General features: G+C 50.5%; 8 protein-coding genes across 8 annotated transcripts, besides 8 other annotated features; all 8 read right to left on the bottom strand.

The window, feature by feature from the left end:
- Positions 1–6,306: a sequence feature (haploid, Esmeraldo-like haplotype).
- Positions 22–1,407, bottom strand: Tc00.1047053506511.80 (hypothetical protein, conserved; the record flags this gene model as incomplete). Its single annotated transcript, XM_804272.1, has 1 exon — positions 22–1,407. The coding sequence occupies one exon, from the start codon at positions 1,405–1,407 to the stop codon at positions 22–24; it is 1,386 nt and encodes a 461-aa protein (XP_809365.1).
- On the bottom strand, positions 1,488–2,540 carry Tc00.1047053506511.70 (hypothetical protein, conserved; the record flags this gene model as incomplete). Its single annotated transcript, XM_804271.1, has 1 exon — positions 1,488–2,540. The coding sequence occupies one exon, from the start codon at positions 2,538–2,540 to the stop codon at positions 1,488–1,490; it is 1,053 nt and encodes a 350-aa protein (XP_809364.1).
- Positions 2,488–2,511: a microsatellite.
- On the bottom strand, positions 2,864–4,681 carry Tc00.1047053506511.60 (flavoprotein monooxygenase, putative; the record flags this gene model as incomplete). The annotated part of the gene is made up of 1 exon (XM_804270.1): positions 2,864–4,681. The coding sequence occupies one exon, from the start codon at positions 4,679–4,681 to the stop codon at positions 2,864–2,866; it is 1,818 nt and encodes a 605-aa protein (XP_809363.1).
- Positions 4,959–12,686, bottom strand: Tc00.1047053506511.50 (hypothetical protein, conserved; the record flags this gene model as incomplete). Its single annotated transcript, XM_804269.1, has 1 exon — positions 4,959–12,686. One exon carries the CDS (start codon positions 12,684–12,686, stop codon positions 4,959–4,961), a length of 7,728 nt encoding a protein of 2,575 aa, XP_809362.1.
- Positions 6,307–6,386: a sequence feature (haploid, non-Esmeraldo-like haplotype).
- Positions 6,387–18,871: a sequence feature (heterozygous, non-Esmeraldo-like haplotype).
- Positions 12,795–12,834: a microsatellite.
- On the bottom strand, positions 13,112–14,836 carry Tc00.1047053506511.40 (hypothetical protein, conserved; the record flags this gene model as incomplete). The annotated part of the gene is made up of 1 exon (XM_804268.1): positions 13,112–14,836. The coding sequence occupies one exon, from the start codon at positions 14,834–14,836 to the stop codon at positions 13,112–13,114; it is 1,725 nt and encodes a 574-aa protein (XP_809361.1).
- Positions 14,850–14,883: a sequence feature (A-rich).
- Positions 15,187–15,216: a sequence feature (AT_rich).
- Positions 15,243–15,279: a sequence feature (AT_rich).
- Tc00.1047053506511.30 (hypothetical protein, conserved) lies at positions 15,290–16,678 on the bottom strand (the record flags this gene model as incomplete). Its single annotated transcript, XM_804267.1, has 1 exon — positions 15,290–16,678. The coding sequence occupies one exon, from the start codon at positions 16,676–16,678 to the stop codon at positions 15,290–15,292; it is 1,389 nt and encodes a 462-aa protein (XP_809360.1).
- Positions 17,116–17,721, bottom strand: Tc00.1047053506511.20 (hypothetical protein, conserved; the record flags this gene model as incomplete). Its single annotated transcript, XM_804266.1, has 1 exon — positions 17,116–17,721. One exon carries the CDS (start codon positions 17,719–17,721, stop codon positions 17,116–17,118), a length of 606 nt encoding a protein of 201 aa, XP_809359.1.
- On the bottom strand, positions 18,000–18,871 carry Tc00.1047053506511.10 (hypothetical protein, conserved; the record flags this gene model as incomplete). Its single annotated transcript, XM_804265.1, has 1 exon — positions 18,000–18,871. A coding segment is annotated over one exon (872 nt), but the record flags the coding sequence as incomplete, so codon positions are not given.

Below are 18,871 nucleotides of genomic sequence, written 5' to 3'. Positions count from 1 at the left end.
GTCGGATGGACTCGGTAAGTGTCAGAGCGACGTCCCAACAGCCATGAGAACACCGGCGGTCACACTGAGAGCAAAGCCAGCTGCCATCACATACTTCTTCCGATGGTAGGCAACACGACCGGAACACCAATCGCCGTAGTAAATACAAATCAACAGGATCCACTGGAGAAAAGCCACCATCGTTGAGATGTAACCGAGCATCAATGCATACTTCGTCACCCCAACGAGGCCCTTGACAAGTAAAAATCCAATCACAAAGGTGGTACCGTTCAGCAAGACACTTACAATACCAAAAGATTCGGCTGCCAAAAAATAGTGAGACAAGGAGTCACACCCAAGTTTCTTCACAGAAGTGGAATTGGAGGACGCATTGGTTGCCCACAAGATGCTGTAACGTTCCTTCCACAAAAAGACTTCTGTCAATATCCGCCTGGCGCTGTCCTTGTAAAACCACAAAGGAATGGCACATGCCACCGTACTAAACAAAAAAGCAATAAAGGCAAGCATATCAAATGCCTGGATGCCATAGGCAACAATGCGTTCGTCTCTCGGAAAAGGCACCTTGTTGTATACTACAATACCCGCAAAGGCAGTAATTGCCCAGGCTGCAATGGTGAGGGCAAATCCCACACTCAATTCAAACGCATGAGAATGATAACTTGACCCTTCGCCACATGCAACAAAACTGAATGTATACACGTTAATCCCAATTGCCGATTCCACTGTCAATATAATAAAACAAATGGCAACACAATAAATCAGTGCAAGTCGAATACCAGAATTCCCCTGTAGGAAATACCGCCTTACAACGGCCGCCACAAGTGTAATAAGGGAAATAAATAAAGCCGAAACAGCAAGTATTTGCAACACCAACAAACGCTGCCGCACCGGGGTGCAGGCAATGGCGTCACTCCTCATGCTAGTTCTCACGCTACCCACCCAACGGGTTGTCTTCCAAAGTTTAAATGCTTCCTTAACATTTTCCCCATTGGGTCCGGCGGCGTATTGCTCCCTGAGAAACCATGCTGTGCCCAAAGAAACCGCCAAGAAGACGGAGTTTAATACAAATGCCAACGTCACAATTTCAGGACTGATATCCAAGTCACCCGCTGGTGGCGGGGGCGGCGGGGAAACGGCTTCTTGCTCCGGTTGCGAAGGAACGGATTTGGAGTTTTCCGTACTTTCATTTCGCGAAGCCGAAAACGCATGATTTGCTCTTCCCATTGAGTGATTTCTCCACCCTAACGCCAAAAAAAAAAAAAAAAGACTCGGAAACCTTACACCTTCACTCTGCCTTCTCCCTCTTCCACCCAACACGAAGTAACAAACAACAAGAAAGAAACTGGGGTGTGGCCAACATTGCAGAAGTAATACCTTGTGGCACTTGTTACATGTTCCCATTGTCATGTGCAAATCATCGACATCACACTGGGAATTAAATCCGATTCCTTTTTTTTTTTCATTTTCTTTTTTTTCGTTCTTTGCCTTTACCCCCGTCGTTCCACTCGCATGATCAGTCGCTGCATTCCACCTGCTTCGTCCATGCGACTTACCTCCTCAACCTGAAGTCCGCGGCCTTCAGCACATTTTTGGAACTCAAGCGCCCCACCATTTGTACCAAAGTAATACTGCTTGCTGGCGATGTATGCCACCCCTGCTGTCGGGGAAAGGCAACGTTCCAACATTTCAGCAAGCTTCTCGCAAGCCTCGTCATCAAAGGTAACATCACTTCCAAGCACGACTTTGCAGCGCACATCATGTGCTTTCTTTCCAGTTCCATCGTCACAATCCTGCCATTGTAAACGACTCCAGTCGCCAGACACCATCTGCACAACTGGCAGACATGATGGCAGCGAATTCTCACGCAATGCAACGACCTCTGCGTGGCGCAACAAATTAGCTCCAATGTTTGACTTTACACAAATCTCCAACACCTCCTCGTTGTAATCCTGAAATATCACGCGTCGAGCCCCCAAGAGAAGTGCAGCGATTCCAGGAAGACCTTGTCCACACCCAACCTCGGCAACAATGGGATGCACCAAAGAAGTGCCTGCAAACTGCCCATCAGGCAGCACTTTTCTTGCTGTTGTGCTTTCAATGGGGCTGTCGGTAATCTCAAAAAGACGCCTAAACATATCGCGGTTCCCAAACATATACGCCACAAGATACGGCGCACACGACCACACCTTCAACCCTCCGTAGTACTTTCCGGGAATAATGTCCCTTCGCTCCAATTTATCTCCCTCCGTCGTAAGTTCCGATGCATCTGGAGCACGTTGGTAGACGAGGGGGGGAGTATTCATTCCAGCTGCGTCCCTCGGCAGCTCCATCCTGTCCCGTGGGTGCGTTGGATAGCATTCGGCCCAATTCTCCAACAGCTGCGCTGTCAATGAGTACACGGGAAACTGCGACACAAATACCGCAGGAACAGTCATGGTTTTTGTGGAAGTACTTCTGCCAGTCAAGGGCGGAGGCGACTTCACCGCATCGTCGTCGTCGTCATCGTCGTCGAATGTGAAGAGGAATTCTTTAGATGACATTAAAAAAAAAAAAAACCGAACTTCTTTCCTTTTCTTCCTCACTCTTTCCTCCAAGAAGATCTTCGCTGTGTCTCTCTGCACGTGTCGACAAAGGCAAAGAAAATAAATATATATATGTAAGCAAGGGAAGGTAACTTATCATCATTGTAAATTGTCTTCTCTGACGGTTGGTCTGCAGTAGTAGTGGTAGTACTGTGACGTGTGTGCAGTAAAGTGGAGTGGGGTGGTGGAAGAGTTGCAACCCAAATTCACCACATGTGATTACAACCAACAGAAAGCAAAAATAAATAAATAATACACACATTCAATAATCACACAAAACTTCAAGTGTACACCCTTCCCAGGTGAAAAAAAGCCCGGTGTTTTGCTTGCTGTTTTTCAGCGTATTCGTAAGAAGTGTACCCACGACCATTCAACATTTCTTCTATGCTTTTGGAGTACAAATGATTGACAGATGCCCCTGAATAATATTCGTTAAATGATCGAGGCAAAATCATGTTCATGGCCAGCTGAAAACTGTTTTGAAAACGTACAAGCGGATTAATATGCTTCATCCGTTCATAGTACAGGCAACGATCCGTGATTTCTCGCAGAGCATCACCACTGCAGCCACGTTCCTGACTATACTGTTTGATGGCATCGTAAAAATGTTTGGAGTAGGCATCCACTTGATTCAGCAGGTTGACCCCATCCTCGAGACCCATGGCTAATCCTTGAAGCCAAAAGGGATTGCACGTATGTGCTGAATCGCCAACAACCACCGCGGAGGGAAGGCCAACGCTATTAAAAAGATTTTCACAATAAATGGTTGGATACGGCACAACAGTACGTGTGAAGGAGATGATCTGACACGTCGTATCATTTTCTGCAAGGTCAGGACAAAAACTGCGTAGGGCTTCTTCGTCAGAAAGGCGTTCAATATCACTGGAAGGGCCATATACAAGAAGGGCAAAGCTGCTTTCTTTTTCCTTTGCATCATCACCATTGCTCTCACGATCCTGGCGAGGAAAAGCAATGGCAATCGGTACTTGAAAAGGCGAACAGACATCAACCTGCTTGGGTGACTTACGTCGTTTATGCAGCCAGCGGTGTATGTGTGCATGGCTCAGCTTTTTACTCCGAAGAAGAAACCATCGCATGCCAAAGTCGCCATCTGCGGCAAACCCTTCCACATCAATGAGGTCTCGAAGTTGCGAGTCCGCTCCCTCCGCACAGACAAGCAGGTCATAATCCACCGCCTCAGTTGAAAATTTTTTCTCCCACTTCAAACGATGAAGGGTAAGACTCGTCTCCATGCGATAACCTCGCCTAACTATGACTTCAGCGGCATCATCCTCTCTTTCTCTAGTTCCTGTTCCAGCATTATCTTCACTTGGGTTAACCTTACAAGCACTTTTTTGTTGCATTCGCCACGCATGCGTCTGACTCTCACGGAGAGGCTTCACTACAAGCTGTTGTTTCAGCGGGTAAACCGCCTCTATGACGTGCTCATGAAAGATACGACAGGTTCCCGTGGGTAACGCATGCACATGGAGTTCGAGCAACTGCCGAAGCGCCAACAAGTCCATTGACAACATTTTGATGGCAAACGGGTGATGCTCCGTCAACCCCCGCGTTAGCCAGCTGTTGTAGGCGCCAGGATGGTCCATGACGCCAGACACGGGCACGCCACATTGCCTCAATTCTCGGATGTTTAGACCTGCCGCTTCCAGTGCATCAACAGCTCGACGTGTTGCGAGGGCGTGTTGGAGCCCAAGAAACGGTCCAAAACGATACTGCGCAGTGTCTGTCATTTCCACGTTCGTGCCAGTTGACGGCACCGGTGGCTGGGCAACAACAGGCGACGGCTTCAGGGCAGAGACGTTCTGCTCAATGACGCTCGTGTGCCAGCCGCGCAGTGCAAAGAGGGCTGCCACCGTCAAACCCACAACTCCGGCACCGGAAATGATGACGTTACCCTTGTGTGGTGAAGGTTCCCCGGCAAGAACGGGCTGCCAGTTTTCCCCGCGAACAGGGTAGGCACGGTTACTGATGGGCGGCAGTTCCAACTCTTTTGGGAGACCAGACGGGTCCAATCGCCGTCCTGAACCATCCGTGTATCGGTTTGTTGACCCGAGCAGCCGCCAGCAACGCTTCCACATCCACCGGTGGCTATTCACTCTCACCTCCCCTTACCACACATGTATGCAGACAACGAGGGGTGGAAGGCAAAGATACAAAAGCAAAAACACTCAAGAAGTAAAATGGCTCTCTCTCTCTCTCACACACACACATAAAAAAAAGCCTAAAAGGAGAAAGAGGGGCAGAAAAGGGATGAAACAACTCATCGATTCGAGGAAATGTACTCAAAACAAACAAACAAACAAAAAGCCATAAACTACAACTCTCCAACTCTTACCGGCGCCATTTTAAACTTCTTCACCTGGCTCTTTCTTCAGTGGCATCGGCAACTCCTCGTGAATACGATGTAACCATCAACAACTCCTCCATCTCACCAATACGACCTCGCTGTTTCAGCGCCGTGACCAATTCCATTGCAGCCTGACGAGACACAATGTTGCTCTCGCAAACATGCGTGAAGGAACGACAAAGGGTGGCATTTCCCCCTGCCGTGAACATGTGATGCCTGACAGGCCCACGGCTCGTTTTGGAGATCACACCGTCATGCTCATCGCAGCAGCGGATGTAGTCCCACATGGCCCGCAACACTAATTCCTCATTTCGTGCTAGGCGTGCCGCTCGCAAAAGAGAAAGAAAAACATTCACGCCTTCCGTGAGACGATACTCTTGTTTCCAGTACGCTTCATACATTGAAAGCGCAGCGGAGGGGGAAAATACACAATGGCGCAGTATCTCAATCATATTCCGCTGCGGCAGAGTCGGAGCCGCCCGATCTTGTGTCAACTGATTGTAGCACCAGCAGGCTACTTCCCAAGAAAGCAAACCAACTTCTTTTCCACCACTGTTGTAAGAGTGAGGTAACAATGTTTGCCCCTCCTTCCCCCATGTGGGATCTGTACGCATACGATAAAGGATTAGGTACGCCAAAAGCTGCTGCACTTTTGTTGGATGTGGCACTCTGGATAATGAGTACTTAAAAAGCTCCAGGGCCATGCTCCATGAAGGGCAATGACGGATCAGCTGCTCAGTGTAAGAGGCAGGAAAGACGAGTGCCGTGTGCGGCGGTCCATCGTCCCGACGGAACAAATCGATGGCAACCTCCCATGGCACGGCTTGCGCAAAGCACGATACGTGGAAAACATGCAGGGCATCCTTTATTTTCTGAATCTCTTCCGCCCCTGCTTTGCGTTCACCATTTTTCAGAGAAAGCGTCTGGAACAGCTCCTTGTCAGCGAGACAGAGAAGTTCAAGCGCAACCTGCCAACTTGGTACCGCAGACCCGCCATTCGCCGCGTCCAATTTTAACAAATCTTTCGAAGTAGTTGCCTCTTTGCACTCGGCCTTGACAGCCTCCAGCAACCGTCGCCATTGAAGATCGTCTGCGAGAAAAAATAAAAGTGAAGACCGCAATTTTTCCGCTTCCGCGGCTCCCACGTTGTGCAGCCCAAGAAGCACCCCAACCTGCACCACCGGCCGTATTACAGAGAGACGCATTGTGAACGACGCCGCCCGCTTTCCTTCGTCTCGCAACGTCGTTTCCGCCTTGAGTAGGATGCGCTCATGCAGCCTCATAAGGAATTCATAAAATAGCTGCCGCTGCCGCGCCTCGACACAACCATCGCCGAAAACCTTTTTGTCCACGATGGCGGCAGCGGTAGCCAAATAATTCTGCTGAAGAAATGCCGCCGGTATCATCTTGAGAAGGGCAGTGACCTGCGAGTGAAGACTAGAAGAGGTGCGAGATGAGCCGGCCACCATGGCTGGCAGACATCCAACAATCCAACACCACGAGGAGACAAATAGACTTTTTGCTTCTTCCCCTCGCTGGAGTTGCAATGTCGCCGAAACTGACACCAACAACCGCGACGACAGCCAGTAAATGTCCCGCCACGACCCCATCAGCAGTGCAGATTGTAGAAAAAGCGCAACGATGCGTTTCATGGCGGCACTGTCTTCTTCCATTCTCTTCGTTCCACTCAACAACAACAACTCAGTTGCCAAAGAAGCCACACACCGTCCAGAGAGCTCCAAGAGACGTAAAAGACACTCCTGCATGTTATCTTCCCTCATGTGGGAAAGTTTATCATCCGTCGATAGGACATAGACCGCATCGTCACAAATAAAACGAAAAACAAGTCCGACTACCGCTCCCGTTGTCGAGAATGCATCCCGTACGCGCGCAGCATTATTGCCCTTATTGTTATTACCAGCAGCAACTCCACTTGTGGAAATGTTCTCGGTGATGCTCCCGTCCAACAGGCCAGGTAGAGTCAGAAAGTAGACTGCACACTCAATAAGAGACCTCCATGCCCCTTGCCGTGATGTCACAGGTGCAGGAGACGAAGAAAGAGGGGGAGTGACACTACCACTATCGCATCCAGCCTCCTCCCCAAGAACTTTTTCGTACAGTCTGTAAAGAACCATGTTTACGGCACGACCTGGAAACGCCATCTCTAACATGAGCAACATTGAGGAGGCTACAAGTGGTATATCCACAACGCTCTCTTGCTTCTCCGGCAATGAAGGATTCCGCACCACTCCATGGCGCAGTAGATGTGGAACAAGGCGCTCAACCATCAAGCAATTCACGGGGAATAAGGAAAACACCAATTCCCCTGTGTCTTGACAAGAAAAGGGGAGATTATTCTGCAAAACTCTTTGAAGTAGGACAAATACCGATTTCCACACATCTGCATGTGTGACTGTCTGTTCCTTGCACGCCATCCCAAGACATTTCCAAAGCTTTTCTCCGACTTGACGCAACTCCGAAGGTTCAACAGGTTCATGCCGGAAGAGTGACTGCTGAAGTGAAGGCGCATATGCCACATGATCGATAAGTTCTCCCATTAACCGACGAAGAGAACTCGTGTGGTTGCAAGAAGAAGGATTTCGTTTATTTTGTTCCAAAAGCGCCTTAAAAAAATCATCCTCCCACCGCCTCGAGACATAAGTCCCATAAATTTCCATCGCTCCGAAAAACGCTTTATTGAGGTCCACATGTGGCGTTTCAGCCTGAAGAGCGTCATTGAGCAGCTGAACCGCCTTTTCCCACCCCAGCCAACGACGGATGTGAGCCGCCTTCATCATCTCCTCCGACTTTTCACGGGAAGACGACGACACATTTTGTGCTTGTTCTTTCCTCATCATCGTCCCTGTCATTCGACGATCGTGGTCTGCAGAACGTAACTCGCCTGAAATCATAATGTCTGAAAACATCTGCAGTGGTGCGGCATTACAAGGCATGACGCAAGGGGCAACGCAGGGAGGACGAAGAAGCAACCACATGGCAATGGAACGCATGAGAGTTGGGCTGCAGCCAAGTGAGCGTCCGCCGGTGACTTTGACGATGTGCTGCAAGAGGATATCCATCACAGTCAATTGAAGGTCGTCGAGCTGTCCTGCTAGCAAGAGAAGGAGCAACCGCTTCTCCAGAATTTTCGGAAAAGCGGCAAGCAGACGACACACGGTGTGTCTCACGGCAACCACATGTTCAGCGTCTCCCATGACGTCTACCGGATCCAAAGCTAGCAATGCAGCGGTACAAATATCCTCATCCATTCGAGTGGCTGCACGAACAGCGGGGGAAGCTGTAAGGAGGCTCAACACCCTTGACGCTTGACTTCCTCCTGCAGTTTGCGGCCTACCAAATAAGGCCCAGAAGCAATTCTGTGCTTTCAACAGACCAAATACATCCACAAGGGCAACCGGAGTCCACAGAGCTTTAAATGTTTCGGCCGATGTGGACTGAGCTGCGCTCACAATGACTTCCAAAAGCGCATGTGAACAACAGGACCAAGACATGGCTTTCTGTGCCATCTGCGGCAGCTCCGCTTGCCCTTCACAGAGCAGCATATAAATGAGTGTACACCCAGCCTTTTGCATTGTTCGCAATTGCCACGGCGAAACAAGAGCTATGTGATCATCAAAAGGTGTTCGTGCAGAGCAACCATTTTTAAGCGGAGGAAGCGCCTCGCGTACGGCCGCAGCAGCCAAGTTCGTCGTGGGTTGGGAGAAGGAAGAAGGGACATGTTCCGATACCCCAATGGTGATGCTGTGGATGGCCTCTAGAACAAGAGGCACAATCAACTGCCGCGATTGGTGGCATGACCCTTCCCCACCGTGTGAAATTGTAGTGAACTGACATCTTTGCCACGCCTCCAGTGTCGTGATGTCATGCAATAACGCAGCAATCATATTCTTCTCTGTTTCCGTTCCTTTTATTTCAGATTGCGTCAGTGTGGCTGCTGACTCTCCATCACCGCTCATCACAACCAACCAACGCCCGACTCGCAAGGGGGTTATGCATGACGCAGGCAGAAATAAAACACACAAGCACATGAGCCAGCGGTAACGCTTTTGCAGCGGTTTCAACACACTGCTACCGGATTGAAAAGGGCTAAAGGTTGTGTACCAAACGTACAAAGTGTAGTTGACATCCCAAACGCAGTTCATGACCTTCTCAAGACACGCCGCCATTTCCGCACCAAGTGCCATCCAATCAACACCCGCTTCTGTAAAAAAACGCTGCGCAAATGCCTCGCAAAGATCCATGTACTCGATTGCACCACTTTCCAATACACTCGTCAGATGCTTCGCCTCATCGTCACGAGAAAAAGATATTCCTTCACTCCCTTGACTACGGCGTCGGTGTGCATCAAGAGAGATCTTCATGGTGAGAAAATGAAATGTGCGACGCAGTTTGTCTAATACGGCTGCCAAACTCTCCGCAAGGGCAGTTATTCTTCCAGGTGTTGTCGTTTGTGCTGTGTCGGCGGCAGTGATAAATTCATTGGCTTGCAGCAGCAGTGATAACAACTGATGCACCAACGGCCAGTCGTGTAGAACCTCTTCGTGGGGCCCGCTGGTGAGGCACTGAACAGCAACCGTCAGCGCCGTCAGCGTCTCGGAACGCAGGCAATGGCGCGGCTCCGTTGCTTTTCTTGCGGTGCTGTTCACCCCACGCTGGAGGATTTTCAAAAACAGGGGCAAGAGGATGCGTGCAAGACGCCGCAGCAAACCCTTCACACGATGTCGGCCACACCATACAAGGGCATCCAAAAGAAGTTCGTGCGACAGCCACACTGCGCGGTCCACGAGATCGGGCAACAAATCCAGCAATGAGAGGAGCTTCTCGAGAGCAGAAGGTGAGGCCTCGACCAACAACCAGCTCACAGCAACACTCTCCACAAAACCCTCTTCGGGTCGATCACAACGCCGTATGAAAGCCCTGAGAACTCTTAGTGTGGATTCATTTGCCTGCAGCACAAATGATGAATGCTGCGACAGCGGGCTGCAAAACCAGCGCAGGCACCGTAAACACTCCTGCCAAAGAGTCCACCGACTCATATGCGACATGCTTATTTGATGCCAAACAGCATGCAGCACTACTGGCACGACAAGTTCTGCCTTGGCGCGAAGCTCATCGTTTCCCTCCTTCGCAAGCCCAGAAACAACCTCCTCTAGATTTCCCGTTAAGTCAGAGAGCAGCGAAGTGGGCGGCTCAACCCGCGTTTGCAGCTGTTGTAGAAGCTGCAGTGTTTTTAAAAAGAGCGACCCAAACGATCCTAATCCACCTTCTCTTTTGTCATGCATAGCAACCAGCTTGAGAAGAGCGTGGACGGCATCGTTGGAGGCATATGAAAGATTTCCATCGTGGTCCTGCCAGTGATCCTGAAGCTGCTCCTCTTTGCCCAGAATACCTTCGACACCCTCGAGAAGCTGCATTGCCATACTGCCGTCAATCCAGCCCGTGGCAAGTGCACGTTGGGTTAAGTGCACGGCAGCGGAAGGTTGACGGACTGCACTCCAAACGGCGTAACGAATTGCCACTGCCGTAATGGCCGTGCAGGTGTAACGATCGGAGTGGTTCGCCTCATCCACCTTAACGCCATTTGGAGAAGAAAGACGGGAATGACGACGACGACTAGGACCATCTGCCTCACGTGACACTTCTTCACTACGAATAACATGTGATAAGAGATTAAATGCAGCTTCCCACTGATTTTCTCTTTGCAACAAGTGAGTGACGAGGCTCACAACGATAGTATCAGGTCTCCGAATAAGCGCCACATGGGAAAGGGCCTTCTCCCATATTCCTTCCGGTAAACCATTCGTGCATCTACCAACACCCGCACCCTCATTAGCAGATGTTTGAAGGAGCTTCACAAAGGGCGCATAAACGGAGAGGGACGCATCGAAAGGAACACCTTCATTTGTGGAAATTTGGTGCTTTGAGTCCCGGAGAAACTTCTCATAAATAGCAATGGAAAGCGCTGCCAGGTCTTGAGGGATATTTAGACGTGACACAGCAGATTCCCTCAATGGCGTGGAGTGAAATCGACGGTGAATGAGTTCCAATTGAATGGTACGCAAAGCGATGTCGTACATCTCTACTGGGAACGAGGGATATACGGGTGAGACGGCGGCAATCCCAAAAGGATAACAGAGTCCCGTATCCATAATGTGTGACGTGCGTCTGCCACCATCGTCATCCCTGTTCGTTTCTACTCTCATTGTTTCCTCCTCTTCAAATAGCCAAAGTAGCAGGGGGAGGTCTCGCTGCACCATGGCGGTCTGCGCCACCATCACCCGGGCACGTGAGGTCCACATCCTGGATGGGACCTGCACATGCAACCCAATAATCTTCTGGTAGTGCTGCGTCCTCCGAAGTACGAGGAGGGCATCCACCAAGAGCTGCCTTCCCACAGCCGCCCGCTCCGTGTCGGCGGGGGATGCCAAAATGTGCTGAAGCAGACACAAATTCAAGGCCCAGTCGCCAACTTCACGGGACGCATTGCTTACAAGAGGCAAAATTTCTTCACCGAAATTCACCGTGCGACTGCGGTCACGGTACGTGTCCAGCAATACCTGATGCTTTCCCGCATCTGCCATCATTGACATGAATAGTGCCACCGTATCGCTCTCCTGCACACGATGCAGAAAGGACGAAAAGAGCATCAGCGCCGCTTCCCATAGATAACTAGCCGCCGCGGGTTTCGTTCGTACTCCGTGAGAGGTGGAAGCGGGTCGTGCGGATGCTGCACAATGAAGAAATGGCCCCCGATAATCCGTCCGCAGCGGTGCAAGTGTCGTCTTCTTGTTAGTGTGACCATTGCCGCCGGGGTCGATGAGAGAATGGACGCCTCCAATACGATAAGCCTCCAGTGCTAGTTTCAACAAACTATCGGAGACAGGTAAGTATTCATCTCGCACGTCGTCAAAACACCTCAGTGCCTCTACCCAGTCTCCCCGAGAGACCGCGGCGGCCATCAGCCACTCGTACGTCTCAGAATTAGGCTGCAGTGGAAAGGCCGTTTGTTGAGAGCCACTGACATCAAGAATGGAGTCCATTTTACACGGCGTCTCGCTCAGACACATACCACACTCAGAAACGAGAATCTTTTCAAGAAACATCTCCAGCTGCTGCATCTGTTGCCAACGTTTTTCACGAACAGTGATGCCCAACAGAACGTTAATATGCTCAATGGATGGAACAACCGTATGCTGCTCCACGGCTTCACTAAAGAGCTGAAACGCGGCATACCAAGTCGCAACCGCACCTACCGCATCTGCTCCCTCCGTTGCTGTGGAGGACAATGTTTCTGAAGCACAAAGACCATCCTCCGCATCCGTCAATAATTTCGCCGCGGTGGGGGCGTGAGGGACTCGTTTCGCATCGTGTACTACGGCGTTCTCTTTCCTGCTCTTCAGGAGCAACGCCCTCAGAAAACGCGGCGTCCCTTCTGCCGATGTACCTGAGGAGCTCTTCGCCTTGTCACTCAGAGAAGAGTGCCAATCATTGGCCTGCCACTCTCTGCGAGGAGGAGCGTCACGTACTGCCTGCACGGGAGCCCCACCGCCTCTTGTTGCAGCCGCAATGCGAAGAAGTGACATTGTGAGAACATCCCTGAAGACTTGTTTCTTCGCCTCGTTTTCACTGGCGCCGCGTCGCCGACGCTGCACGCGGAGTGACGCACGACTCAGCAGCTCAGTTATGACGGCGTCACAGCAGATGCATCTTCGCATCGGATGCTCTTACCGCTCGCCTCACGATGAATAACAAATGACGCTAAGATTTATTCGTTCTTTTTGTTTCGGACACTCAACGCACGGCATCCACGCGGGACAACAACCAAAAAAAAAAAAAAAACGGAAATAAAAAAAAAAAATAAAAGGCACCAGGCAGAAGGAGAGATGGTGCGTAAAAAAACGACTCCCCCCTTGACGGCAATTTATCTCCGCTCGCAGAGTGGTGTTCAGTCCTTTTTTTTTTTTTTTTCCACACCCAAAAGCTCGACCTTTTCCATCCCCATCTCCCCCCACGTCGTCCCCTGTTTTTCCTTTGCTTTGCACGCCTTCTTTTTCACCCCCCTTTTGCGTTTCTCTTCGCTTTCTTTCTCCCTTTCTCTCTCTCCTCAACCGCTCCCTGCATGGGCGCAAAGAAAGAAACATTAAACCGCTTCCCTCACGGCTTGTGTGGATTCACATCCGGCGGTTTTGGTGGTGTTGGGAAATGTCTTCTCAAATGCCGCGGTGAAAGAAGTCTGGTAGTACAGCTTGAAGTACGGCCCCTGCGCCCGTAAGAGCGCCCCACCAACCCCCGTTGCAAGCACCACAACGTTCCAAAGAAGCTGCATTGGGAATGTGGGCGCAAGACCAAGTGATTCACGCAGACGCAAGAAGCCATCACACGACACCGTCGGCGGGATGTCTACTTCCACCCGACCAAAGCCTCCATAAAAGAGCGTTAAGATTTTTGGGACCACATCGTCCGAGGATGAAGACCCCAACAGAGAGGTTACATTGCGGCTGCTCTCATTGTCAAATGTTTCCCTTATACATGTGTGTGGCAACTCACCTTCAGCAAACGCCATCTTCACGAAGAAACGCGGGTAACTGCCCCAAAGAGAGGACATAAAAAAGCGAAATTCCACCGCGTGTCCTGTGGGACTCAACAGACGACTGCAGATGGCACACTTCCGCTCGTCATCCCATACGTGCTGATGAATGTCTGAAAAGGTAACATGGTGAAGAAGAAACAAGTAAACCAGCGTGTCGGCGAGGGAGTGACGCAAGCGGCACGCGGTGCCTGCGTCAGAGCCGGCAATTAACACACCGTTCGATGAGACCGATAGGGGCAAAGACTGAAAAGGGGTGGAAAAAGGCAATGAAGATAACGGATCTGCCACGGGGAAAAACAAATCCGTGTGGCCATCCCCTGTTTCTACTGCCTCCTCCTCTTCACTGCCTCCAACGAAGAGGGTCGTCGACATCAGTTCCATTTGCGGAAGCAGGCGCCTCATTGTTGACATATCCGGACGCATCGACGGATGGCAGCACTCCCACGCATACACCAAGGCACTAATGAACTCTGCAAGCACTGCCTCTCGCTCCAACGGCGTTCCCTCGCGGCGATGCGGGGGCGGCAATGCAAGGTGGAGCATAAAGAGGCGTATCGCATAAAGACTATCAATCATGGGGCGCCTCTTCGTAGCCAAATCCAACGCCTTCTCGTCATCAAGAAAGTAAAGAGCCTTTCGCAGCCGAAGATGATCCTTGACGCCATTTTTACGCCGCAATTCATTCGTTGCACCCAACTCATTCCTCCCTTCGTCCCCATCGTGACGATGATTATGATAATGGTGCTGATTGCATCGCTCCTCCCGTGAGGATGACGAGATAAGATTTTGCGCCAAAGTATAGGCATCAACGGAGGGCGCAGAAAGCAAAACCATGGACCCAACTCGCAGCCGCATTTGTGTTATACGACTTTCCTTATCGTCATGTTCCTCCGTGACGGACAAATCACCATTATATCCGTGAGCACAGAGACGTGGCAACGACAAACTTGGGACGGACGCAAGCAGAATCCTATGATCCCCGAGCAACGCATGGGAGGAGGAGGCATAGGAGAATCCATTACTAGAAGAGGGTAGATTCGCGACTTGAGCGTAACTGCGAAAAAATGCACTGACTCGTTCAATCCACACATTTTGCCAGTATGTTCCACTGCGTGTCACCGCAGAAAACAGGGACGAGACCACCGCAACCGTGTTCAGTGTGACGGGAGCGGGAAGAAAGGAGAGGACCAGCCGCAATACGTCTATCGGAATCCGCGACAGTGAGAGATGCTCGGAAGTAGCGCTTGCCACACTCATGCCAATGCTCTTCATCATACGTGTGCGTCCGTTCTTTTTCTTTTCTTCTTCCTTTTTTTTTTTTTGTGTTTGTGTGTGTGTGTCGGGAGGGGGCAAAGTGCAGGGTTCCCAAACTTTTTACTCCTCACGCACCAAAATAATAACAATGATTGAAACAAACAAACAAAAAACAACAACACCAAAAAGGGCGCTATCTTTTTTTCCACTCTGGCAAACCATCGACCAACAAACACACACACACACACGAAGGCAAAAGGAAGAGACAAAGAGAGAATTCCACGAGACACATTGCATGCGGACAATGATGTCTTTCCAAAATGATCACACCAGAGAGAGAGATAGTCAAAGAGAGAGAGACATCAAACCGCAAATAAATAAACAAATAAATAATAATAATTGTTAAGGCATAAAGAGAAGAAGAGGGTAAAATAAATAAATTTATGGAATATATATATATATATCACCAATGCTTCATGACAAACGTAGTTTTTGGACAAGTTCGTTCCAACCAGCAAGGTTGCCTTTGCCACGATAGCCGTATTTTGACATCCCGCCCTTCCCTTCTAGCGCTATGCAGACAGACGGGGCCAACGACTCCACTCGATCGGTTGGGCCAATAACCATGAACTGCCCAGTCTTCGCTCGCCCCAAAGCACCACCTGCCGTAGCCGTCGCTACAGGACTGCCCCAAGCCAAGACAGCCAAACACTCCGGACACGCCTGACGTATTGCATCCCGTAGAGCATTAAAGAAATCTCCCCCAACATCATCACGACGGTACACAACAATGCCACCACCAGCACCTTCCGCCAAGGATGCCTTCGCTTCAGCAATAAGTTTTTCACTTTCCGCTTTCATAAGCTCCAGCGTCAAGTTTTTGAGTCGCTTCTCCATGTCGGCATATTCTTTCCCCCTTTTCACTGCTGCAGCCACAAACTCTTCGGGTCGCACCCCACCTAACTCCTTCATTAGCTCCTTCTCACGAAAGTACATGTCACCGTAGTATCGACACAATCGATCACCCGTGACAAAAAAAAGTTTTAGCGTGTCACCTTTGGTCTCCTGGTGAAGCAATTTTATCATCTGAAGTTGCGTCAAGTTGCTGACATGTGTGCCACAACATGTGCACTGGTCAATGCCATCCTCCACCGTGATGATGCGGATGGGTCCAGTGACATCGGATGGAATGCTGCGCGACTGCCGAAAAATTTCCCCAGAATCTTCCTTTTCCACCTTCTCCCTTAGCGCCTGCTCATATGCTTCCTTGCTCGGATACATGTCACAACGCACAGGGACGGCGCGTGCGATGGCGTCGTTGCAAACCTTTTCAAGGTGGGCCACCACATCCGAGTCAATTTTATTTCCTGTCGGGAGAACAATAAAACTATACGGATGAGTGAGGGACCATGAGACGGTGGGCAAACGACACTGGGGCGCCTTTTCCACAACAGCAGAGAGCAGGTGCTGCGCGGAGTGATGCTGCATGTGATCGAAACGTCGTGGCCAGTCCACGCGTACCTCCACCTCCTCTCCCGCCTCCAGTGGGCACGGTGTCGAGATCACACACGTGTCACCGCGACGCTGCACATTTCGAACGGGAACCTCCTCATTCCCATACACGATCGTACCGTGATCGCAGGGTTGACCACCTCCCTCCGGGAAGAGGACAGAGTCTGTGAGAACAACATTATAACTCGGATTCGTGTTGGTTGAATTATGACCGCCTTTGCCGCTGCCACCGGCAGGTTTATTCATAGAAACAGGTTCACACAATACGACACGGGCGCGAAGCCCGCGAAGAAAGGGGTTCCGTTGGCAGGCGAGTTCTCCCACACGAACAAATGTTGGGGCAGTAGACATCTTAATGCAATGTGTATTACACAATCCAGTTCCTCTTCAACCTCCCTTTCGCCTCTCTTTTCTCTGCCCCCTCCCTTCTCTTTTTCGCTTGGTTTGCTATTGCTGTGTCTCTCTTCTTCTTCTTCCCCCTTTCCCTCGCTGCCCTAAACACAGAGAGAGGCGTTCAATGTGGCCTTGGGTTGAACTTCACGTGCGCTCTCCTGACCGCTAAACCAAAAAGAGGAAGAAAAACAAAACAGGGGGGGGGGGGGGAAAGGCAAAGCGGCATGACAAATCACAAGAATACAAGTAAAGACGTCCCCGATAAAGACATCCACACACATAAATACATGCACACAACCACAAATGCAAACTCATTGCTAACCCTCACATATCCCAACCACGGAAGGAAGGTGAAAAAACAAACAAACAAACAGAAAAAACGTGTATGAAACTATTTAGTCCTGTAGTTTTTTCCGTTGATCTGCGGATTCCTCAGCTTGCAAAAGCATCTTGGAGAAACGCCTTTCCCGCTGGTTCTCAAAGTATTCCTTTCGGTTTGCATTGAATTTCTTGTCACCACGTTCATGATTCTTGATAAATACTTCATTAATACAGGCACAAAACTGCTCCTTCAGTGGTGCACACATATTAAACAACTGCATCACCTTATTCTTGTCACGGCAAATGAAGTAGTCTTGAATCACGGCCCGACATCCTGGGTAGTCGCTAAGCCTTGGATGGCACGATATCCCACGTATAAAGAAGTTGTCGCTGTACTTATCGCTACGCTCAATATACGGGTAATATTCCGCTCGGAGTCTCCAGTACTCAAAGTTGCGCAAGACGTACACATTTTGTCGCCATGTTCGTCGTGGTGAGATGTACGCATGCATCTTCTCCTCGTGCGCCTTATCGACTGTCTGGTGATAATCGCGAGGAAGAAGCCCATGGCGCACACGAGAGCTCGTCTGATCTGAAAAATTACGCATCTCCTCAATGGCATCCTTTGAAAGGAATTCCTGCCGCTTCTTTTCCACCTTCTCGGTGGTATTTGCATCCATTTTTTTTTTTCTTTTCTTCCCTCCCTTCTGCTCTCTGGCGCTTATGCGGTTGAGGTGGATATGTGTAAAGATACACAAGAGAACCAACAACAAAATCAAAAAACAACAACAACAACCAAAAAGAGGGGGGATAAAAGGAAAGTAGAATGCAAAAGAATAGAAACTAAGAGTGGTGACAGTATTCATTGTTACCCCCAAATAAAAGAAGAGACAATAAATATATTTTTGCATGCATTTTCCCTGCCGCTCGGTCTTTACTTTTCTTTACTTTCTTTTCCTTAACGTTGAAAGAGTGTGCTGGCGAGAGTCGTGTGTGCAGGCGGTGCCGCCCCCGTGCACGGTGCCTCGCCGCACAGGTAGAAGAGCAGATGCGCCCCCAACTCCCTCGTGCGTTCCGTGCAGCGGGACAACACACCGTCCACCGTCACATACGCCCCGGGTGCCTCATCGTCCGGCACACGGAGCTCAAAGAGTGACGGCAACGACAAACGAAGTTGCGTTGCCGCGTCGTCGGTGGATGTGGCGGGGCATTGCAGCAGCGGATGCCCGCCGCTCGCTACCCTCCACAGCGGCTGCAAGAAGGCATACGCGACACGGTCCAGCATTGCACTGTCCGCCTTGCCACGAAGGGAGAAGAGAAGCCGCGGCACCATCAGCACGGCATCCGAGAGAAATCGCAGGCCGGTCTTCAACGACGCGGCGGCCTGCGAAGCGAGAAGCACTGAAAGAACGTCAGCTGCCAGCAGCGACGCCTCACCCCAATTGACGCTATCGGCGCTACAGGCAGCACGCATGACAACCCGCATCATCGGCGGCACAAGAAACAAAAGCCGCGGAAGAAGGCTAGTTGAAAATCGCACAAATGCCGTCCGCAGTGTTCGCAGCGGACCTAACAATCGTGTGGCCATCCTGCCCTCACCACCGTCTTGAGGTCCCAATAACGAGGATGAGGAAGATGACGAACCATTTGCGGCACGGAGAGCAGCGGACAAGAACTCTCGCAATAATTGACACGCATCACTCGCGGAATCCGCCACTGGCAGACAGGCGTCAGCGATGGCATTCGCGAGCTCCATCCGTGCGTTGCAGTTGCTGTTGTCACCGCTATGACCAGACGCCGACGTTGCGGGTGTCAACTCTTGTATAGTAA

The sequence above is a fragment of the Trypanosoma cruzi genome, genomic scaffold, assembly GCF_000209065.1.
Source record: "Trypanosoma cruzi strain CL Brener 1047053516587 genomic scaffold, whole genome shotgun sequence".
Lineage (NCBI taxonomy): Eukaryota > Euglenozoa > Kinetoplastea > Trypanosomatida > Trypanosomatidae > Trypanosoma > Trypanosoma cruzi.
This window is presented reverse-complemented; position numbering and strand designations above follow the sequence as displayed.